Source organism: Hyaena hyaena, unplaced genomic scaffold (genome assembly GCF_003009895.1).
Source record: "Hyaena hyaena isolate Hyena2069 unplaced genomic scaffold, ASM300989v1 scaffold_1294, whole genome shotgun sequence".
Lineage (NCBI taxonomy): Eukaryota > Metazoa > Chordata > Mammalia > Carnivora > Hyaenidae > Hyaena > Hyaena hyaena.
Window position 1 is genome coordinate 202966 of NW_024081927.1, and position 24830 is coordinate 227795.

The 24830-nt window shown below is 39.8% G+C and overlaps 1 protein-coding gene across 7 annotated transcripts in view; it reads left to right on the plus strand.

The window, feature by feature from the left end:
- Positions 1-24830, plus strand: part of EPB41L4A (erythrocyte membrane protein band 4.1 like 4A) — a 260908-nt gene that overhangs the window by 159031 nt on the left and 77047 nt on the right. For all 7 annotated transcript variants that reach the window (XR_005526708.1, XM_039223213.1, XM_039223216.1 and 4 more), the window contains exons 8-11: positions 2166-2254; positions 2854-2917; positions 19474-19565; positions 20926-21003. Coding sequence is in view for 6 of the 7 variants with exons in the window: in XM_039223213.1 (XP_039079144.1) it covers positions 2166-2254; positions 2854-2917; positions 19474-19565; positions 20926-21003 (323 nt within the window). In the remaining variant the exon portion in view is untranslated. The remainder of the gene's footprint in view (positions 1-2165; positions 2255-2853; positions 2918-19473; positions 19566-20925; positions 21004-24830) is intronic.

Here is a 24830-nt window from a genome sequence, read left to right on the forward strand (position 1 = left end):
GCTCTAGGCACCAGTGTAGGTGCCAGTGTTGGTGATTCTATGTTGGATGTACAGGTTCTCTCCCTATTAGGGTTACTGCTTACTGTAGTTATCACCACTGCATTAATGGTGCAAAGACATGGTCTTGCAAATTTTTGTTAATGGCTGATGAAAACTGGCTGAATATAGACGGAGAGCAATTACACTGAATCTGTGTTGAGTCTTCTGGAGCCATGTCTTAACCTTGAAGCCACCCTCTAAGGTTACCAGTTGATAGTTCTTTGCCAGTGAGGCTGAAATGCCATTGCCTTTCATTTTATAGGAGTTGAGTTAGCAATAGTCAAATTTGATGATTTGAGAAAATGAGCCAGAGCCAGGTGCCTTATTCTTTACACAAAATGAATTGCTCAAGATTATCTATAGTCAAAGTCAATTAAATTATGGAATGTGATTTTTAAGGAGCACTGATTAAACTTATCATAATGGAAATAACTCATTTATGGATTCATATTGCAATATGTTGTTTGCTCATTAGAGTTTCCTAAACCAAGAAATCTTCTTGTTTTCTTTGTAAAGAGATAAAAGCATCCTTGGGCATACTGTTAGTATGGCAATGGAAGTTACATGTTTGGGAGAAGTAGTAGTTTCTTGATATTTTAGATTCCAATCTCATTACATCATTAAATGCTCTATACTACTGCCATTTAAGAACACCTCTAAAACTTTGTGCAGTAGTTGCTGTTTTCCTTTCTAGCCACATTAATCTTGTTGAGCTTTTAGTTTTTAAAGAAATATATAGTAAATGTGTAAAGAATCTGCAAAATGGTTCTGCTTTTGTGTCATGTTTATCATAATTCACATGCACTTTTTTGTGGATGGTAGGAATTTATGACAAATGAACTGGCTTCACTAGAATCTTCCATACGTTCCTCTAAGATTGAATTTTTATTTATTATTAAAATTTTTTTAATGTTTTTACTTATTTCTGAGAGAGAGAGAGACAACATGAGCAGTGGAGGGTCAGAGAGAGAGGGAGATACAGAAGATTGAATTTTTAGAACTGAAAGTGGGCAACAGCTGGTATTCTTCGAAAATATATCAGTTATCTTATGTTCCTTGGGAGTATGACTTTACAGGCTGTTATTTGACCTTAGAGTAGAAATAAAGTTCATACAGATGTGTGCATGTCCTTCATTACCCACACTGTTTGTGACTTTTTCATTTCAGAATCTCATTTTCTTTCTTTTTTTTTTTTTTTTTAAAGTTTTATTTATTTCTAGGAGAGAGAGAGAGACAGCGTGAGCAGGGGAGGGTCAGAGAGAAAGGGAGTCACAGACTGAAACAGGCTCCAGGCTCTGAGCTGGCAGTCAGCACAGAGCCCGACGCGGGGCTCGAACCCACGAACCGCGAGATCATGACCTAAGCGAAAGTCGGACGCTTAACCGACTAAGCCACCCAGGCGCCCAGAATCTCATTTTCTTAGTTAGGATTTATCATCTCCTGGAAATTAAGGGTCTTCAGTCTTTACCAGAAGAGATCGTATTTTTGACTCTTGAGTAGTCTTAAAGTCACAAATGGAAGTAGGAAGGAGCATGATAGAAACCCCAGATGTGTGCCCGAAGGCAGCTGCCTGAACTAAACTTTCTGGAGAAGGGTGGTGGAAAACCAGGCTTCATCAAGATGAGCCAGCCCTTGGGAAGGAACCCTTGATAGAAGCCAGTGGTTCCCAACTCTTGGCAGCACAGGAGAATCACCTGGAGTGTTGATGTATTTTTGATCCTTGGGCCCCTTCATTACAGATATCAATGTAACTGGTTTTGGTAACACCTGGGCATCAGCATGTTGAGCTACACAGGTGATTTCAGTTAATGTGCAGCCAGGGTTGAACAGCATTGTAGATGCAGCATGGGGTGAGTCGATCAGTGGCCTGATAGGCAGTCCAGGTTATTTTAATGAACTGAAGTTATAGGTATGAATATACTAAGAAAAATTTTCATAAAAATTTGGAAAAAAATGAGCAGCAAGCTAGCTATTACCATAGCTTAGCTAACTTTCCAAGTTAATGTCTTTGACAAACTAGACCCAACATTAATATAACATATTATGTTTGTATGGCCAATTACAGTTTGACAAGGAGCTTTGAAATGAATAAATTCATGGTAATAGACGTATGCTTATTTTTGCAGGGAGAAAACAAATCTGAGTATTTCTTAGGATTAACTCCAGTTGGTGTTGTTGTCTACAAGAATAAAAAACAAGTGGGGAAGTACTTCTGGTAAGTATAACTTGAGGGCAGAGTTGGTATTAAAATTATACACTGTATATACTAGGCTTATTGGGCTCACTTGTCAGTGAAAAGAAAACAGGTACATTTCCAGTAGTTGTTAAATAAATGAGTAAAACTGGGTATAAGTTTTCTCCCGGTGCATCTTTGTATGTATTTTCCTCTGTAAATTTGAGGTATTGTGATTCTGGACTCTCTTTTCCAGGAAAATTATGTGTAGTAGGATTTCCTACCCATTCCAGTGTATGGCTGAGGGCCCAGGACTACTCTGACTTCTAACTCTATAGGAGGGAGGCATTGAGAGGGCCTGGGGAGCCTGTAGCCCTATGCTGTCTGGGGAGGCAGACTTCTGGGGTTTGAGGGATTCCAAGCTTGTCTGTATGTACTGGAGAAACACAGGAGAATGAGAATGGAATTTTATTTAGGAAGGTGTCCAGAGCAAATGACATACAGGGAACACTCCACAATTACTGGAGCAGTATATACAGGAAATGAAATGAACCAGTCTTTCCCCATGGATACGTCTTTGAATTTCTGAAAGGTTAATTCTTAAAAACTACAGCATCACCACCATCTGCTTTGTTTTTCAGGCCACGGATTACAAAAGTTCACTTCAAGGAGACACAGTTTGAGCTCAGAGTACTGGGAAAAGACGTAAGTTTTTGTTGAGTGCTCAGCTTCCCTTAACTGAGGAGAGAAGTCTTACCTGCTCGTTGAGAACTTAAAAATCATTGTGAAGTAAAACTGCCATGTTTCTTCAGCTGCAGCCGCATGGAACCAGGTTAATTGACTCACATGCACAACTTCTTCTCTAGGAAGGGAAAGGGAAGTGAGTAGAGATGAACGAGTTGATTATGGACAAGTGTCATTTTAGTTTTAGCAAAAAGAGAAGAAAAACCTTTCTAGGGCACAAGAGAGAATAGGAGGTGATTATTATTATTAGAGTAGTTTGCTTTAAAGTACTGTCTATGTAGATAGGATTCATATCATCAGAAAAGTGTAGCCTGCATTCAGAATAAAGAGTGTCCTAGTTTTGTTCCAAAGTAAATTAAACAACCCATAGGGAGTCATGCTTCTCTTCTCTCCCTGGTTGAGCACGGTGGATAAGCCAGAAGGGAAATTCTGATGCTTTCAAAGGAGAATGAAAGGCAAGGGTGAAAAATACTGACCTTCGTCCAGCAAGTTGGCAGTGTCCTCCAGCATTGTTTGGGTAATGGGCACAGTATTTGTCGGAACCTGGAAGTGCGTTCGTGCCTTGACAGGTAGCTTTTAAGCAACAGGACCAAAAAAGGCAAGAACGTGAAAGCTTCCTTTTAATCTGCCTGTGCAAAGAGTGCTCCCTTGAAGTGCGATTACTCTAATTTGTATTTATGGGATAAGTTAGTGAAAATATGATGTATGAGAATCATCCTTCTGTCTCTTTGGTAGTAACTTTATGTAGACCCAAACCCTGAGTGGATGGCATTGAATGGACTTTCTGAGGAGATTCTGTTGTAAAAATGAGTTGAATGAAACCTGCACTTCTGCATCTACACATTGAGACATGGGAAAGGAGTGGCCGCTCCCTCAAGTGGAGCATGGTACCAGGCAGGGTACCACATAGCAGGTGCTCTTTCAGGATCTTTTGAACAACCTGTGAACGGACGGACTAAGATTATATACTATTAAATCAGAAAGCCTGATTTTTCTAGAAAAAATACAGCAATCTTTTCCAGAACTGTGTGACATGCTGCCACTTACTGATAAAATTAAAATTGGATTTTGAAATGAGTTTTAGGGGAGGGAATTTCCTTGTGGGGAGGGAAATTCCAGATTAGAAACAGAAATGATAGTCCAAACACCTCATCATAGTTCTTAACAGCCTAGGTTTTTCAGTTCCCGGTTAGACACATCAGTCATAAAAGCTGTGCTATGAGATTGAATTAAAGTCATCCAAAAAGTAGAACAGCTAATTAGATAGTAGGCCTATGTGATTTTTTTCCCATGTCCTGCCACTGGTTGCTTATGACATAATGTAAGGAATATGATCTTTATCTTGGAAATAATGTTTCACATTTTTAATAGGAATATTATAATAAAAAGACTTTCTGTGTAAACTTTACTATTATTTAGAATCATTATTCCCCTTATACTCACTCATTTTTCTGAGTGAGATCCTTTGGTCAACTACCTTTATGTTATTACTGGAGTGCCTTAAAATGTCTTTTGCCTAGGGACAAACATTTGGTAAAGGTTCAGCTAACTTGAACTTCTAACTTCTTAGATTTTTTTCATTATTAGGTAAAAACAAAACAACAACAAAATTGTTATTTTTCATGTTATTTTTTTAAAGGCAGTCCTCATTTCCTCCCAACTCAGCTCTGCCTCACACCCTCCTGCAGCTTTGAAAAGGAGTGGGTGTGGGTCACCTGGGTGGCTCAGTGGGTTGAGCCCCACATTGGGCTTGTTGCTGTCAGTGCAGAGCCCACTTCAGATGCGCTATCTTTCCCCCCACACCCCCCAAAAAAACACTGAAAAAGGAAAGAAAAGGAGTGGGTGTTTGGGTGTTGCCTGAGGCACTTTGTGCTCCTGGCTCGGTAGCCTAATGTCACCAATCTCTATGGTGAAGCAGGTCACATAACTAAGCCTTGAATCAAAGGGATTCATTTTTTTTTTTTTTTTAAATAGGACGTTAATTTAACCAAAGTGCTCCTTTTCCTGAGTGTTCTTGCTTTGCAGTCTTTCTGTCTCTCCGCCAGGGTATCTGTCTGTGAGCAATGATTTACATAATGGTGGAATTAAGCTGATTATTATGGAGACCTAACTGTAATCATAGATTACACATAAAAACTCCCTGAAACCCATCACCTGGAACAGTAATCACAGCCAGCTGGCAGAATGGTTGAAATAACTTATTCTGGTTTTCTGCTCCGCTGGTCCAGTCAGAGAGACTTAACTTAGTATGTTCAGTGCTCTTAGGGCCAAATTCAGACATTCACTTCCCAAAGGATCAGCAAAGTCCTACAGATTAAAGACTTTTCCTCACACTATGCCATTAACAGTCTAACTCCAGTTTTTAATATTAACAGTGCCCACCAAAACACATATCATATCTTAAAAAATATAAACAATGTACTAGTACATACTATTTATTCTTTTTTTTTTTTTAATGTTTATTTATTTTTGAGAGAGAGACAGAGTGTGAACAGGTGAGAGGCAGAGAGGATACACAGAATCGGAAGCAGACTCCAGGCTCTGAGCTGTCAGCACAGAGCCTGACGTGGAACTCGAACCCACAAATTGTGAGATCATGACCTGAGCCGAAGTCAGACGCTTAACCGACTGAGCTACCCAGGTGCCCCACATACTATTTATTCTTATATTTCTTTGCATCCACAAATAACAATCTCATCTTTCTTAGTATAATTTTAGTGAGTTCAGTGATTCACTTTTGAGAGAGGAACAAAAACTGGTTTTGTAAAACTAAAATTAAAAACTGGTTTTGTAAAAATTGAGTCCTCTGACAGATTCAGCAGTTAATTATTATAAATACTTCTATGGATTAGTTCAGCTTTCAGATAGGTAGTATGGCTTAAATAATACCTATCAGAAAATAAAAACTTTTAAGTATAAAGTCTTCCATGATGATTGTAGAAAATCTGAGAAATATATTATAAAGAAGAAAATGAAAATTACCTATTAAAATTCAGAGGCGGGGCACCTGGGTGGCTCAGTCCATTAAGTGTCTGACCAGCTCAGGTCATGATCTCACAGTCCGTGGGTTCGAGCCCCGCTTTGGGCTCTGTGCTGACAGCTCAGAGCCTGAAGCCTGCTTCAGATTCCATGTCTCCCTGTCTCTCTGTCCCTCCGCTGCTCATGTTCTGTCTTTCTCTGTCTCAAAAATAAAATAAATTAATAATTTTTTTTTTAATTCAGAGGCAATGATTACTATTTCAGTACAATCCCTTTGAGATTTTGCCATTGGCACGGATGTATAATATACATATATAATTGTATAATATACATATATAAATATATATACACATACATATCACCCCCTAGGTGGTTCTATACGTGGGTTTTATACTTAATATCGTATCATAAGCATTTTTCCTTTTATTTCACTTTTTCATATGTGCCTACACAGTGTTTGATAGTGTGTTATACTGTTAGTTTTATATGTTTGAACTTTTAATGTTGTGAATCAAAATTTTCCTCCTATTGTATCTTATAACTGTGTTGTACTGGTAGGGGTGAAAGCTGTGGAATTTTATGTTTATCTCAAATCTGGCTGTTTTGCTGAATTATTGTGTGCTAGCCAAGAGTTCTTAATTTGATTCTCATAAATTTTTGTAGGTATATAATTATGTCACTTGCAAACAAAAATAATTTATTTCCCCATTTCTGTTATTTATGTTTCATATTTTATAACATTGGTCATAACTTATAGAAGAGTGTTAAGTGGCCTGGTACTATAAGGCATCTTTGATTGGTTTCTGATTTTAATGAAAATACAAATAACACTATTCCACCACTTAACGTGTTAGCTCATGGTTTTAAGAATATATGTTTATTACAAGAAGTTAAAATTGTTTTAAGTCTATTATCAAATGGTTGCTTTTTACTGAATTCCTTGAGAGCAGAGATTGTTGCCTGTTCACCCATTGACCAATGTCTGTATTTTAAAAACATAGACAAGGAGTGCCTGGCTTGCTCATTTAGTAGATCATGTGACTTGATCTTGAGGTTGTGAGTTTGAGCCCCACATTGAGTACAGAGACTACTTTAAAATTTAAATAAATACTATATTATATTATTATATACTAATTATATTAATTATATCATTAATTATATTATATATTATTATGCTATATTATATATTATTATATTATATATAATCCAGATGAGAGAGGGTAGTGGCTCAGACCAGGGAAGCAACATTCAAGGTGCTGAGAAGGTGTTGGATTCTGGATTTAGCTACATGGTTGTATAAATGTGAGGAGATATAAGAGAGTGGAGTCCTGGTCATTTAAAGGTGTTTGGCCTGAAAGGCAGGAAGAATGGAGTTGCCATCCAGCAAGGTGAGGAGGGCTTTGCGTAGAGCAGGGTTGGGTAGGAAGTTTAGTACTTCGTTTTTTAACATCTTGTATTTGAGATCTCTGTTAGACATCTAAGTGGAGACATTTAATAAGTGGGCTCTATGAGTTGAGTTTGGGACCAAAGTCTGCGGAGAATGTTAATATTTGAGAATCATTGACGTATCCTGGCATTCAGAGCCAGGAGACTAGATGAGGTCACTAGGAGAATGAACATTGAGAAGAGGAGGAATCCGAAAAGGAAGCTGAGAAGGAATAACCGAGAGATAGGAAGAACACTAAACTGTATTCAGTGTGCACTAGAGAATCACGAGGGATGTGTGTCTTTACTGTAGCACTTATATGAAAGAAAAGCCCTGAGAGGAGTTCATTATTAGGGGAATGACCACCCCTCATGCATGCTAATTAAGGAAAAACAAGAGATAATAGGAGTAGTAGAACTGGAGAGGGTGAGTATAGGCAACTCTTTTGAGGAGTTTTGGCACAAAGAGGAACAGATAGGAAGAAAGCTGTCAGGGGAAGCCAGTCAAGAGGTTTTGTTTTGTTTTTTAAGTTGGCAGAAATAATAGCACATTTACACTCTGATGAAGGTGAGCCAGTATGCGATGAACACTTGATGATGATAGGGGAAGAGAGAGAATTGCTGGGATGGTATTCCTCCAGTAGACGATAGAGGATGACAGCCAGTATATAAATAGAGAGGTTGGTTTTAGAGGGCAGCCAGGACAGGTCATCTATGGTTAGCAGGCAGGAGGATGGAGCATGGGACTGTAGATGAGGGTAGCTGGGTAGTTCTCTTAGGACTGTTCTGCTTTTTATGTTGAGGGAACTAAGTATCAAGGTCATCAGATGAGACTGAAGTTGGGGAGAAGGTGGTGGGGGGTTGAAGGAAGCAGAAGGTATGAAATAGTGATTTTGGAGAGAAAGTAGACAAGGGACATGTGGTTTGATGATATCCTATGATAATGGGGTAGTACAGAGGGTCCTGAATATAAAATGAATATAAAATGCTCTTCTCCAACCACATTCCGCAGCACTGGTGCAAATACCAGGGGAAAGTTGGCTTTGTCAAGAGAATAATACAAAGAGAAGGGCCAGGAATCTGGTGAGGCAGGGGAGCAAATACAGTGATTTATCGTGGAATGGAGACTGGGTAAAGAAGAGAGCGAGGACCATGAAAGAGTGGTGGGGTCTGTGGGTGGAGATCCTGATGGAGTGCTTTGGGGGTAGAGAACCAGAGAGAGTGACCTGGAGAAAGAGGGTGGTGGTCAGAAAGTTGGGTGCTAGGCACTGAGATCACAGAGGATCCTCAGTTATTGTAAATGGGAAGTTGTCGGGCAGTGGTTCTCACCTCCTGCCCTCCCCACTCAGGATACTTGGCAACATTGAGAGACAGTTTTGGTTGTCACAGTACTGGATGGGTCAGAGATATGCCTGGCATCTAGGGGGTAGAGGTTGAATGTGCTCCCATACGTGTCAGTAGTGCTGAAGCTGAGAAGCCCTGGGGTGAAGTCCTATTACACATAGGAGTAAGTGGTTGGAATAGGGAGGAAGACAATATCATTGAGAAGTTCAAGGAACTGAGATGTCTGGGTGTTAGAGGAATTGTTCTATTTATATATGGAGATTTCAATAGTTAATCCAAGAGGAGTATTGGAGAGTGTGACTATGACTGCAGTAGCATCGATGTGTGAGAGAGATGACCTTAAGGGTGACAGCTGTCAGAGAGATGTCAGGTGAGATATGAGATTCAAATCTAGGAATTGTAGGGGGAAGAGGAGAGGATGGTCTAAAAGTGGCCTTGGGGAGCAGGGAGGCATCTTCACCCTCAGGCCTGGTGATATGAGAATATGGGAGACAAAAGGCAGAGCTACCTATCACTCAGGTGGACTGCAATTAAGACCATGTCCTCAGGGGAGATCCGGGTTTTTCCTGGCACAGAAGGGTGAATGCAGTGTAAGAGAGCAGACTGAGGGGCAAAGGGATTTTACTGATGCTAGGCCATGAATTCCAGAGGGCATGAAGGAAGGGTTTTAGGAGTTGGGTGATGGTGGGAGAGGGGGACACAGTAGGGGATGTGCTGAGCATCATTTGGGGTGACTGAGGTAAAAGGACCATAATAAGATGGGATCCAGTGGATTTAAGGCAGATGAAGGTGGAGAAGCTGTGGATATCAGAAAGGAGTGAGAGCTGGTTTTCCATGTCTGTTCATCTACCCTTAGTGGTGGAGCTAGAAGGCCTAGGGGAAGTGAGATGGTCCCAGCACACAGTTGAGTCTCACCTTGTGTGGAAGATGGCCTCTTGTACCTGTCAGGTGGCTGGGGGACTTGAGAACCGGTGGGAAAATTGAGTTATGCCTCAAGCCCTGGGCTTTACCTACTGTGAGTAAAGTGGCTGCTATGTGGGGCACGGAGAGGTAAGAACAGAGGCAGGCACTTGAGGAGACTGAAGGTTAATCAAGAGAGGTGATAGGACAGCCATAACCACAAGGATGGAGGGAAGTGGGTGGATTTGGGAGGCACTGAGGCTTCTGATGGGTAGCAGATGGAGTATTTTTGTGAAAACTTGGGAAGAGTTGGGATCGTTCCCAAGTGCCTTGGTTTCATCAACAGAGCATGCAGCCCCCAACAGTAGACCCGGAGGTTGGCATGTACGTTTGTTGAATAAATGAAAAAGGAGGCTGTGATTACTTTTGTGTACAATACATCATGAAACTAACCTCAGTTAAACTTACCCAGCGTGACAGGATGTAGACCCAAAAGGTTCCTGGCAAGTCTGGCCACCAGTAATTAGACCCACTTGGCTGAACTCTGAGAAAAGTACACAGGAAGTGCTGGTGGCCAGGAGCAGTCACTGTCAGCAAGCTCAAGAGGTCTCACTTAGTTAAGCTGGGGATTCTTTCACATTTCAAGTGGAACTATAAATCTAAAAATATTCTTTTTATGTGAAAATAATCCCAAATTTACAAAAAGTAGCAAAAATGAAAATATTGCAAGGAACAAAATCACCTATTATTATTTACAATCACAGTTAACATTTCACTCCATTTCTTTTTTTGTTTCTCCCTTCCCCCCCCAGCAATTCTTTTCTGAATGATGTGAAGGTTTCATATGTTACATGTCTCTTAATACTTCAGTGTGTATTTCATAAGAATTGGGATGCTCTTTGATGGAACCACAGTTATCGACTTAACAAGTTTATGATGATATAATACTTCAACCATCTACTTTTTACATTCCAGTTTTATTGGTTAGACTAATAAGGTCCCTTACAGCATTTTTCCTCTATAGTATAGAATCCAATTATCCTTCTGTAACCTGGAACACTTTTGAGTATTTTGGGGTTTGTTTGTTTTTTGACATTTAATTTTGGAAGAATACAGTTCTACCCCACTTTAAAAAAATTTTTTTAAATGTTTAATTATTTCTGAGAGAGAGAGAGACAGCATGAACAGGGAAGGGTCAGAGAGAGACAGAGACCCAGAATCTGAAACAACCTTCAGGCTCTAGGCTAGCTGTCAGAGCTTGATGTGGGGCTCGAACCCACAAACTGTGAGATCATGACCCGAGCTGAAGTCGGATGCTTAACCGACTGAGCCACCCAGGCACCCAACCCCACTTTTTAACAACAGAAAGCTTCTCATTTCATGTTTATCTGTTGTTTTTCTTGTGATTGGACTGCAGATCTGTGTTCTCGGCTGGAAAGCCACATAGGTGATCGTGTCCTCCTTAGGGTATCCCATCTAGAGGTACATGATGGCCATCTGTCACTTGGTGGTTCTACTAAGTTTGATCACCTGGTCAGGATGTTGATTTGATTTTCCACCATATAATTATTTCACAAAAATATTCCATCTGCTACCCATCAGAAGCCTCAGTGCCACCCAAAGTCATCTGTGGGGAGATACTTTAATTCAGTGAAAATACCCTGCTTCTCTTCAAGCTTCCCCTGTAGATTTAGCATGCATTGAGGATTCTTGCCTGATCTGATCTTTTATTGGGATGGTTGTAAAATGCTGATTTTCTAGCTCTTCACACTCTCCACATTGGTCAATCAGTCCTTGGCCTTCCACTGTAAGCAAGAGCCACACCTTTTTTCTCATTTATTTATCTAACTTATCAGCAGGGGCATACTAATTTCTTTTTTTTTTCTCAGTAGTTTATGATACATTACTGTACCTAATTTTTTAGTGCTCACCTTGTCCTAGATTTAGTCACTGAGGGCTCCTTTTCTGGCTCTTGTGCCCTTTTGATCTGACCCTATCATTGTTTGGCCATTTTTTTCCTTTTTGGTACAATGTGGTGTTTCAGGTGCATCTTGTACCTACATCTGCCCTGTTATCAGCCATTTCTCCAAGGAGCCTTGGTTCTGTTTAGACAGGAAGGGTTAAGATCTGGGTGTTAGGTGTGGTCATTGCCACTGGGGTGACTTTGCTTTTTGGCCTTTTCAGTGGATAAGCTAAGGAATATACACATATATACATACATACAAATATAAATACATATACACATAGGTGTGCATATAAACATGTTCATACTCATTGTAGAAATCATGCATTCGTGGTACATCTCCAATTTCCATCCATCCCCACAGAGTTCTTTCTGGCCTTTCTTCATTTCATATTTGTATGTCCTGAGAGCCTTGGCTCCCAACAGCAGAAATACATTTACTTGTTTGCTCAGTTCTAAAGCATATCTCAAGTAGTTGCAGAATTGTTTTGTCCACATGGCTAAAATTAACAATTGTTTGTAGTGCTTTTACTCACATACCATTCTGCCAAGATAGAGGGCATATAGTCAACCACTGTGTTCAGAATTGACTAGGATTGGCCCTTCCTTCAGCTTTCCTGAGTACTAAGGTTTTGGACTTCATTTGAGATCTAGTTAGGTTACTTGTCTCAGTTTGCTTTCAGTTTTAGGTCTCCTTTGTAGTCTTATTTATTTTATTTTATTTTTTGAAGATATAGAAGGTTAACATGCTTCCACAGGTCAAAACTGTACAGAAAGGCACAGAGAAGTACCACTAATTCCCAGATTCTTTCAGTCCCATTTCATACCCTTCCTTATAGGTAACCAACTTTAGTGTTTTATGGTTTATCTTTCTTGTGTTTCTGTTTATAAAGAAAATATTTAGAATATTTTCCTTCTCAGGGAGCCTGGGTGCCACAGTCGGTTGAGTGTCTGACTTTTGAGCTCAGCTCAGGTCATGGTCTCACAGTTTGTGAGTTTGAGCCCCAAATCGAGCCATCAGCACAGAGCCTGCTTGGGATTCTGTCTCTCCCTCTCTCTGCCCTTCCCCAGTTTGTACACACACACTCTTTCTCTCAAAATAAATAAATAAACTTAAAAAAATAAAACATTTTCCTTCCTCCTTATTTCCCCTAGTAATACCTCCTAGAAGTCTCTTTATACCAGTCCACTGAGAGCTTTTTGTTCTTTTATCCAGCTACATAGGACTCCAGTGAGGTGTGTACCATGGTTTACTCAACCAATCTCTTATGCTGGGACAATTTAGGTACTTTTTAGTAGTTTGCCATTGTAAATTTTCATTCAGTCAATAACTTTGTGCATATGTATTTTTATATTGTTGAAGGAGTATCTTTGGGGTAAATTCCCAGGACTGCATTGCATGGTCAAATTCTAAGTGCATGTGTGTTTTTGTTAGATATTTCCATATCTCCTCCTCAATCTAGAGTTTTTGTGCCATTTTGCATTTCCACCTACAAGGTGTGGGCACACCTGGAAATACAGATGGAACATTCTCCCCCATGTATTCCTAAATGTGGCTCTGTTACTGATATTTGGATCCTGATGCCACACAACAGCTTGATTTGGCATTTCACAGATTTGGAGATGGGCTGCTAGACCTGTGGTCACATAGCATGGTTTGGGTCCAGGCCTCCCACTTATCCAACTTTGGACAATTCACTGAGAAACACATAGCCTACATTTCCTTAGCTATAAAGTAAGAATGATAAAATCTGCCTTACAGGGTTGTTGTGAGGTTGAAGGCACCTCGTCCAAAACTGGACTTACAACAGGCACCAGGATTATGTCTTTGAATCAGAATTGTCTTGGCATCATGCCATTTAGGGCTCCTGAAGCTTTGCACAGGAAGGGCTCAGGGAGCACCTTGTTCTTGACCAGTCTCAGTTGGTGAGTGGCTTGTGCCAAGGCAGGAAGGGGAGCAGGTCTTCCTGGGCCATGCATTTGCCTTTGCTTCCCTTGCTAGTATGTGGTTGACTTTCTCTCTAATCAAAACCCATGGGCCACTTATTTGGAAAAAATTGTAAAATTCTGCTATAAAACATTTTAAATTAAGTGTCAGTAGACCTTACCAGATATGCCTTCATTTGAATAAGCTTTAATAATACTTATAACTTAAAAATCTTTAGCATTTGTAAACCGGGGATAAAAATTATCATTAAAAATGTCTGCAAATATAAGAGGGAAATGTGAACATTTTACTAAATGCTGTGGTTTCTCTAAAGAGATTGAGGAAAAGATAGAGTAAAACAACAACAAAAGCCAAGCATCTGGATTCCTGAGTTTGCGTCTGTGTATTTTCTCAAGTAGGAAGCAGAATAAAAATCTTCAAAGTTTACTGAAACATGATACAAATATTCTCTAATGTTTTGGCTCATATTTTCTCTTTCTGAAATTTTGGGAGGAAAGGGAAAAAGAGGAGAAGCAACACAGTCTGACACATCCTTTCCAGTGCTATAATTTATATTTCTGTGAGCTAGAAAGAGTTATGTACAGTTATTCATCAAGCAATCAATTTATTCATCCGTAAAAAGGTTTTTCACATTTTAGTGCATGTTTTGGAATATCACCCACACAGCTGACAAAAGAGTACTGGAATATTTTTGTTTTGTTCTTTTATTGTAAAATATGTATTTGCAGGAATGGAAATTAATTTGATTCTCCAAGTGCCCTCCTGATTTTTATTTTTATTTATTTATTTATTTATTTATTTATTTATTTTAGCATTTATTCAGTTTTGAGAGACAGAGAATAAGCGGGGAAGGGGCAGAGAGAGAGGGAGACACAGAATCTGAAACAGGCTGAGCCATCAGCACAGAGCCTGATGTGGGGCTCGAACCCACAAACTGTGAGATCATGACCTGAGCTAAAGTCGGATGCTTAACCGACTGAGCCACCCAGGCGCCCCATCCCCTCCTGATTTTTAATTCAAACCATATTACATGCATTTCAAAAGGAATTTTTTAAAAAGTAGCTGGGGGTGTGTGTGTTGTGGGTGTGTGTGTGTGTGTGCCATATAGTATTTTCTAATCCAGAGCACTGAAAAGAGCCTTGAAAGAAAGTACTTTGCTCATTCATATAAAACAGGAAACAGAAAGTACCTGTGCCTGATTTCCCTTTCCGAATAAGAAGATTGTTAGTTTGTTTTGTTGCAGGGTTCACTGTGACTTCCTGACTGAACTCGGGATGCCTAGGAGAGAGAGTAGTGGCAAACACAGGGACAGGCACTGAAACAGACATTGTGCCCACTCGCTCACATGGACAGACATCGTTCGGTTTTTAAAACCGTACTCATTTAGTCTCACCACTTATAATGATAACATTTTTCAAAACACTTAAAATTTTGGGACATCTCTTTGGAATCTGTTTTCATTTCCACCCCTTGCCTGCCTTTGCTTTATCAGTAATCAGGTTATTTCAGTCATTGGCTGTCTGCCCTTTGTTTTGTTTTTCTCCCTAGTGCCTAAAGTCAGTTACAGCTCTTGGTGAGATTGCACTTTAAAAAACACATACAATACTTGAGACTTGTAATCTTAACACTTCCTTCTATCTCCTCTGCCTCTGTGAATCACTGCTGATTGGAAACTTCCCTGCTCTAAGCCTCTCCAGTATTTATGTAATGATTGTGTCTCACTATTGTGAAAGTACAAACCGTTTAAAAATATTTACCTATGCAGTGTACTTTGGGTTACTTCTGTGACCTTGGAGGTGGGACAGATGTATAGTAGGATTGAGAAGATGTTCTCTCCCACAATTCTAAGGAGGCTGGAGAAGTCAGTCTACTTGTGGCTGCTTCCCAAGACAGCAATGGAGGAATCCTTAGAGCACGGGCTGGGTGTGGCAACGAGGGTCAGGCTTGGGAGAGGCAATAAGTGTTGGCAGGGCCTGGGGTGAAGTTGTGTAGTGCACAGTTGATGCGAGCCCTTGCAGGACCCTGCCTGCTATCTCAATACACTTTAGAGAAGGCAGGGTGAAGTAGATTTATTTCTTGAAGCTTGCAAAGAGAAAGAAACACCCAGCAAGGGTGGGAAAAGAAATGGAGAGATCTAAAGGAGTCAGGCTGGGAATTCATCAGTATGATACAGGTCCTGAATTCTTAAAAATGTTAGAACTGGGAGTTTGAGCCAAGTTTACCTAGGGCTCCAAGGTGCAGTTGTTGAGTACCACATGGTAACTTGAGATACGGGCAATTTAAATTTGCTCAGTTTATAAGGTAAAAATATTATAAAAGCCTGTATTTAAAAAAAAAGATTCGGCACATAGCTTTGCTTCTGGCATGAAGTGACAAAAGTTATGAAGGTGTTTGAGTGCTTTTGCCAAAAGCAAGCAGTTGATGCTTGGATAAAGTATTTTAGCAGAGGGTTGGAATGGACTCTTGAAGTTGAACATCTAATCACCTTTGAATGAATAGAAAGGTGCTAATTGTGTCTGTCTTTTGAAAAGGCTTAGTAGGAGAGACACTGTGATGCCTCATCAGTGCAGTTCACACCAGCGGTTAAGTGGCAGAAATGCACAGAATTTATTCAGAATTCCTGGTTTCTTTTTTAGTTTGTTAACCCTCCTTTTAGTATTTGGATTATTCTGCTGACAGTGGGATAAAAACCAGGCAGCTGGTGTTACAGCCACGTATAAACGGAGAATGAGTTCATACTTGTCATTTGCACAGGGCAGAAGTACTTAGGAGGCCTGTGGGAGCCTCTGTTGTTCCTTTAATATGTTTGTACCTAAGGAAACTTGAGAAAACCCCATTCTGGTCAGATCTTAAGATGTTTTCTTCTTCCATTAAGTGATGGTGGTTAAAAAAATTATTAGGTAGCCCACAACTGGATCTTTATTCGGAAAGAAAAAGAATATAGACATTAACATGAAGAATAAAATGAAAACCAGTCTAAGGTAAGTTTGAGGGGATTTACTTTATTTTTTTTCAAATGTTTTATTTATTTTTGAGAAAGAGAGACAGAGAGAAAGTGTGCACGCACAAGTGTGGGAAGGGCAGAGAGAGAGAGAGAGAGAGAGAGAGAGAGAGAGAGAGAGAGGATCCAAAACAGGCTCCAGGCTCTGAGCTGTCAGCACAGAGCCTGATGGTGGGGCTCGAACCCATGAACCAGGAGATCATGACCTGAGCTGAAGTTGGACACTTAACCAACTGAGGCACCCAGGTGCCCCAGGATTTACTATATTTTTAACATAGAATGCTTTTTTGTTTCTCCTCCATTTCTGTAAATCTGGATCATATATAATTAAGTAACTTGTTGAAAATTTGTTTTTGGGTATGCAAATCCCACCTTATTTTTGGATGCTCTTGCTGAAATGTTGAAGTGTTAATGTCACAGAGTGGTCTTCACCACCTACCATTTGTTGTCAGTGATAAGGTTTGGTATGTCCTGGTGCACGTAGTTGTTGGAAGGCACAGGAAGGGGGAGTATAGATACTGAGGGAAGTGGTAGTGGGGGGAGAACATGTCATGTGCTCACTTTATCTTAATCATTTATCCCGATACAATGCAATCAGAAGCAGAATTATTTTTTTTTTATTTTAATTTTAATTTTTTTTACAAATAGTTTATTGTCAAATTGGTTTCCATATAACACCCGGTGCTCATCCCCACAAGTGCCCTCCTCCATGCCCATCTCCCCCCTCCCCCCCACATCCATCAGTCCTCAGTTTGTTTCTCAGCATTCAAGAGTCTCTCATGGTTGAAGCAAAATTATTTTAAAATAAATGACCTGTGCATTATATTTTTGGATAATATATTGACCCTAAAAACACAAACCTGTTACATAAGAAGCTCTTTTTTTTTTTTTTTTTTACATTTATTTATTAATTTTGAGAGAGAGACAGAGCATGAGCAGGGAAGGAGCAGAGACAGAGGGAGAGAGAGTGCCAAGCAGGCTCTGTGCTGTCAGCACAGAGCCCAACACGGGGCTCAGTCTCAATCACTGTGAGATCATGACCTGAGCTGAAATCAAGATTTGGATGCTTAACTGGCTGAGCCACCCAGGCGCCACATTTTAAGAAACTCTTGATAGTGGTTGCCTTTGGGAAAGGCAATTGGGAACAGTGATGGGAGTGAGATTTTAGTTATCAGTGTGTATCCGTTTTGGTAACTTCTGGCATTTTTACCATGTGTGTATATTATATATGAAAAAAAGAAAAGGAAAAGGAAAAACCCCTCCCCTCTAAGCATTCCCATCTCCTGACAGGATGCTTGGTTTCCCACCCTGCCCCCAAGGATCTTCTGTGACTTCCTGTGCACCCCCTTCCCCCATTTCTTTTGCTTTTGAGGAATGCTCTTTCTGAATTCATTGACTTTGCTCCCTTATCTCTACTTGAATAATCCCTACCCCTTTCATGAAAGTCACTGAAAATGTCTTACCTCGAAATGCAGTCACCTCCTTTCAAACCCTGTTTGAACTTTCCGGGTCACTTGAGTCTTGTGCTCTCCTTCCAGCCTCTCTGCCACTGTAGCCTCCTATTCCGTTTTGACCCCCCCACCCTTTTTCACAAGCATCCTGGTTGTGATTTTATCTTCACCCACTTTGTACTTTTTCCCAGAACAATCTCTTTTATGCTCTTGAGTGAAATCATTTGTGTCAGCAGATATGGCCTGTCTCCTCAGCTCTGTGTCTGCATGTCTCCTGTCCCACTAGGGGTGTTTAGTTGCCCATTCCATGGGCACATCAAAATCAAAATAGCCTCAACTTACTATCCCTTCCCTTGCCATCCAAATGCCTAATTTTTCCTACCTGCTGTATTTCATTAGTTAGCATTCCCCAAGCCAGAAACCTGGGAATTAAGTCTCTTCCTCCACCTCACGAGGTTTTGGAATTATAGGCAGCCTTGCTGTAACATGCATATATTGGCTCTGTTTTCATCACACTCTTTTCATCTTACAAATAGACTTATAAGCCAGGCAGCTTCATTCTAGATGGACTTGGAAGAAATTTCATGCATATAAATATTCTGTCCTTATTAAAAGGTGGGAAGGATCCTTTTCCATTACTCATCTGCACTGACAATTTTGTGCTTATAAATCCATAGAAATCTCATTCCAGGGGCATTTCTGCATTTGAGGCTTGAGTTTGCTAATTTAGTTTTAGATTTAAAAAAGAAAATAATTATAGAGCTTCACAGAATTTGTGGTTTATTATTTTAGTACTTAGGTTATATTTTGCATGGTTGCCTATTCAGTCACTTAAAAATGTAAATGGTATCTTCTGCACAAGTAGAATGATCTCTAATATTGCCTTTATTTCTCATATGTTAATTATAGGTAGCTACTGAATAATTGAAATTTAATGTATATCTATCATGTACTTTACATTGGTCATATCATTTAGTTTAATTCACCCAGAAACTGGATGCGGAATGTGGAAGCCCAGAGACATTATTCAGCTGGCTCAGAGGACACCACTGTGGTGGCCGCTCCTCACATTGGCCCTCCTGAGCCGCTTTTGCCATCATTTTAAATGTGGCACGTACATCCCTGAAAGTAACAGAGTTAATAACTGGGTTTATGGCATCTCCTTTTTATTGGGAGTTGATTTCCACATGGCCATTTATGATGGAAAAGCTTGCAGTACTTCCTGGCCCTGCTTATCCATGGTCATGGGGTGACGAAGAAGTAGGTGATGAAGGTGATTTACATGGAACTTAGATTTCATAATTTTAATTATTGAAGGTGGTTTGAAGGCAGCCCTCCAAAAATAGTTGCCAAGATAATTATTTTTTGTTTTATGGGTTAATAATTTCTCTGCTTACTGGAACTTTTGGTACCTAGAAGGTGGCTGTCATCTGAAGACTATTACTACCGGTAAATTCATATTCTCTCTCTCTCTCTCTCTCTCTCTCTCTCTCTCTCTCCTCTCAGTGCAACGAAACCTCATTCTTTTTTGAAGCTCGAAGTAAAACTGCTTGCAAGCATCTTTGGAAGTGTAGTGTAGAACATCATACTTTTTTCAGGTATGTTAATGTGAAGGTTTTGTGCATTGTTCTAATAAATGAAAAGTGCATTTGTTTTTATAACAAGTATTCCTTTCTGTCTATAAGTAGAAGTTTAGAAGTGTTTCTCTTCTGTTAATTTTTTTCAGCCACCTAATTTTCTGAATCATATTAAGACACACACACACACACACACACAGATACCTTCTTTGTTCCTGCTATAAAAAAGGGTCAAGGACACTTACAGATACATATGAAGTGCAGCTTTGGAATTGATGGAAATTAAGTGTTTTATGGATATACTAAATAGCCATCTAAGCAGAGGTGTGCAGCAGGCAGTTGGGTGTCCAGGGCTTATTGGAAAGACCAAACCTGGCCATGTAAATTTGCTAGGTATTTAAGGCAAAGGGGACTGGATGAGGTCATCAGTGGAAAAAGTGAAGAAAGAGAACAGAAAGCCTAGGACTGAGCAGTGGAACTCTCCTAGCATTTAGAGGGCAGTAAGAGCCAATGAAGGAGTATAAGACGGACTAGCCAGTTCAATGTGTGGGAAAATGGAAAATACAAAGGAAAATGTCATGGTAAATAAGAAGCCAGCAACTGCATTGCACGTTCCCAGGACGTCAAGTAAGAGGAGGGTAGAGAGTTGACATTGGATTGTGGTGACACTTTGTGTTTCACATCCTTCTGGTGTAAAGATAAAGCCAAATCCTATCAGGTAATATATTAAGCTTTATTTTTTGCTTTAAATTTAAAGCTTAATTCTTCCTCTTATGCCTATGCAGTTTACATGGAGCCCTTCTCCCTAATAGCATGATGTTGGAGAAGTATTCTTACAAAATGACTGATGTCCTTTATAGAGTTGATACTAGTTGAAGGATGTGGCCCAGCAAGCCTGAGACATTGCCTTGAGTCCAGTTCACTGCCTTAAGTGGGGCCTGGGCCAAGGAGTTCCACATAGAAGGTGTCTGTTGAAGGTACCCTGGAATTGGAAGTCCAATATAAAGAAGAGTAAAACACCACATCAGATCTGTTGTGAAAGCCATGGCATGAGTCAACATAGTGACACAGTTCTTTAAGTAGAGAAAGTCAGTTGATTCACAACTGAAACTTCCAAAAGGCAATGATGTATATAATAGTTTGCTGAAACTATGAACACTCTGATATTATCCATACATGAAATCCTAGAGTATGGTTGTATTTCAAATATTAGCTTAAAATAACTGATAATTATTTCCTGCCAATATGTAGAATAAATAAAATGTTTTGACTATCTGTGAAACAGTGTTGCACCGTATTCTCTACTTAGCTTTTTCTCAAGGGTTGTATAAATACCTGAATTTATGAATCCTTATCTAATTTTCTTTTAAAAATTTATTAGAATGCCAGAAAATGAATCAAATTCATTGTCAAGAAAACTCAGCAAGTTTGGATCCATGAGTTATAAGCACCGGTATAGGTAAATGACATTTTTTTCCTTGGGGAAGGGTGTGTATATGTGAATAAATAAATATTTAATTCAGTTGGCTGCATACACATACATTAAAGTTTATGACTTAATTTTTTTAAATTTTTCTGCCAATGAATTTCAAAAACATAACGGTTTTTTTTTTAAAACTTTCTTGACAAAAACAGCCTATTTAATGTCTGTATTAGCTATGTTAAGTTCAGGGCTTTTAGAATGCAGTAGAGCTTATGATCTTCAGAAATTCATTTTGATACAATTATCACTTTTTTTCTAATGATGTTGTGATTATGAAACAAAGTAGATATCCTGAATTGTAGCTGAGTGATGTTCTTAGAAACAGTGGATCCACTGTTGTAACACAATGTGTACTTTATATTGTGTTTCCTATACCATAAAGCCTACATGTAGTAATGCTACAATTATATGTAAACTTTACTGAGCAGTTACTAAGTGCCATGTATTGTGCTAAATGTTTTTCATTTATTGCTTCATCGAATCGTTGCTGTCTTCTTAATATTATCCCCCTTAATACTGAGGAAACTAAGGTTCAGAGACATCATGTCACTCTTGAAGTTAACCCAGCCAGGGATCAGGAAAGTGGTCCCTTCCCTGGCAATCTAACTGCAAAGCCCTTGTTTTTGACCATTAGACAAACCCTGAGCATGTTGCAGGAAAAGCCTGATTGGATCTTTTTCTAATACTAGCATTAAAATTGGGGACCTTCTGTGTTGTGAAAAAGAACTCGTTTTGGTTCAATTCGTTCTTTTAAGTGGAGAGCCTGTGATGTGCAAGGCAAAATAATTGGATTGGGTGCCCAGAGAATCAGGTTTAACCACTTCTGCCTTCAGAGAGCTACAGTGAAGCAGGTACCAGGCCCTGTAAAACTGAAGCAGGGTGCCCAAATGCCACTCTCGAATTCTATCCATTCCACTGGAGACATCACTAAATGAAATTCTTACCTACGAGACTTAAAGCCGAGTCCATTGTTGGCAAGACAGTGTATGCCAGATTTTAATTCCTCTTTTTTAACCCACTTTTTTTGGGGGGCCCTAATTTGAAACCAGAGATAATAAAAGAGTATTAATAGTAAATGCTCAGTACATTACTCTTTATATATTATTCACTTGCGTTATTTGCTCATTTGATTACTAAAACTTAACTGTTATTGTATTAGAGATATTCTTGGTATTTGTGTGAAAATATTCATTAAGGGGCACATGGGTGGCTCAATTGGTTAAGCTTCTGACTTCACCTCAGGTCATGGTCTCACAGCTCATGGGTTTGAGCCTTGTGTTGGGCTCTGTGCTGACAACTCAGGGCCTGGAGCCTGCTTTGGATTCTGTGTCTCCCTCTTTTTTCCCCTCCTCGGCATGCATGTTCCCTCTATCTCTTTCTCTCAAAAAAATTATTTTTAATTAAAAAACAGAAAATATTCATTGATATCTAAAAATTTAACCTTCAGGTTATCAAGGTTCTTTCTTAGATAGTATATAATTATCAGAAATTTAAGGAAAGAGTATTTTTTGTATTGAGAAGAAGAGCTGATAGTATTTGGGCTGTTTTTCTAGTTGGGGCATAAAACATTTTGAGGTTTATAGAGAGAATGTGTAAATCTGTCTCCTTGTCACTGAAATAAAGATAGTGAAAAAGCATCTGTCAGTGTTCATGCTATTAAAATTGTAATTATGCTGTTTAACATATGCTGCAGTTGGTTTCCACAAACTTAACCATACCTGATTTCTCAAATTTATTGAAATGCAAATGTTGTGGCTACTGGGAATTATTATTAGAAAGCTATTGGATTTTGCATATTAAATATCATTTCTTCCAAGAAAGCAATTAAAGGTAACCTTTGCAGAATTGGAAGCCCCACTAAATCTGTTCTAATTTTATGGACGGTATTAACTCCCCAGTAAGTCGTAATGAAACCCAAATCTCCGTGTCTGTATGTAGGAAGCATTCACATTACCGCATCTCTGGTAGAAGAAAGACGTTTCATCCCACTGCCCAGAGCTAGGCTCAGGCCGAGGTAGGCCTCTGCCTGCTGGGTGGTCACCAGCACGTGGACTGTTGATTGTCAATAGTGGAAAAAAAACCAGCCTTTAACAAACATCATATGCTTACTCCTTTCTTGAGACATTGTGGAGATTCCATGGGATACAGGCAGAGCCTTGGGAACACAGGGCAGCCCCTCCTTCACCCTTCAGGCAGAACAAGTGGCTTTGGTTTGTGAGTGTGGATGTCTGCCTGGTTTGTGTGTACAATTGTGTATGCATTTCTGGTGGTGTGTGTGTGATGGAAGAAGAGTTCTTGTCTTTACTCTCTTTCCTGCATTGTGGGGATTGCAGAATACCAAGAAAATTATAGCATCTCTTAGAAAAAATGAATTACCAAGAAGGAAAAATTTGACATTTTTAGTGATAGGTGACTGCTGGTCGTTTTAAAAGTTCAAAATGTGTGTGAAAACGGAGCTGAAATCAGGCAGTCTAGTCCTTTTGTTGTTATTTTATTATCCATAGCATTGATTTGAAATAGATGCTGATGAAGTATTTGTGATACACTGATATCTCTTTCTCTGAGGCCGTCAGAAACTGCTCGCATAGGATGAGAGTATGTGTGCCAGAGTGTGCAGAGGCAGAGAAGTGGGTGATGATGGGAAAAAAGCTCTTTCCGGTCACTCTGGAAAGCCACTAGACATGCATTGGAACTCATATCCTTTACACTGTAGATCTCTCTTTGCATCAAGTACTTTCTGCTGCAAGGAAATAGAATACTATACAAGAATATTTCTGCTAGGAAATAGTCTGAATAAGTAGAAACACACACACACACACATACATACACACACACACACACACACATACACACACACACACACACACATATACATTTAGAGTTTGTTTATTTTGAGAGAGAGAGAAAGTGCTTGCAAGCAGGGGAGGGAAAGAGAGAGAATCCCAAGCAGGCTCTGAATGGTCAGGTCAGAGTCTGAAGAGGGACTTGAATTCAAGAACCAGGAGATCATGACCTGAGCCAGAGTCATGAGTTGAACTTTCAGATCAACTGAGCCACCCAGGTGCCCCAAGTAGAAACATACTTTAAGTTTTTCGGTGGTGGGGAGTGGTGCGCCTGGGTTGGCTCAGTTGGCTAAGCATCTGACTTTGGCTCAGGTCATGATCTCACACTTCACAGGTTCAAGCCCCACATCAGGCTATGTGGTTACAGCTCAGAGCCTGGAGTCTGCTTCGGAATGTGTGTCCCCCTATCTCTCTCTCTGCCCTTCCCGTGCTTGTGCTCTGTCTCTCAAAAATAAACATTAAAAAAATAAATAAACAGACATAAAAAATATATATATTTTTTAAATGAGAAAATGAGGCTCCAAGAGATTTTAAAAACAATCTGCTGAAGACCACACAATTATAGCAGAGCTGTGTTTTAAGCCGGGCTTGTGGGGGGCCTGGGTGGCTCAGTCGGCTAAGCTTCCAGCCTCGGCTCAAGTTATGATCTCACAGCTCCTGTTCAAGCCCTGTGTTGGGCTCCGTGCTGACAGTTCGGAGCCTGGAGCCTGCTTCAGATTCTGTGTCTCCCCTTCTCTCTGTCTCTCCCATGCTTGCACTCTGTGTTTCTCTCTCAAAAATGAATAAACATTAAATTTTTAAAAATGTAAACAAACAAACTGAGCTGGCCGCCAGGCTGTGTGACAACAACCAGCTGGGGGTCAGAAAGCTCATTCTAGTCCCGAGCCCTGTGCAGTCTGTGGCAGATCAGTTTGTTTCTGGACCTTAGTTTTATTAATCTTGTAATATGATTTCCTGATT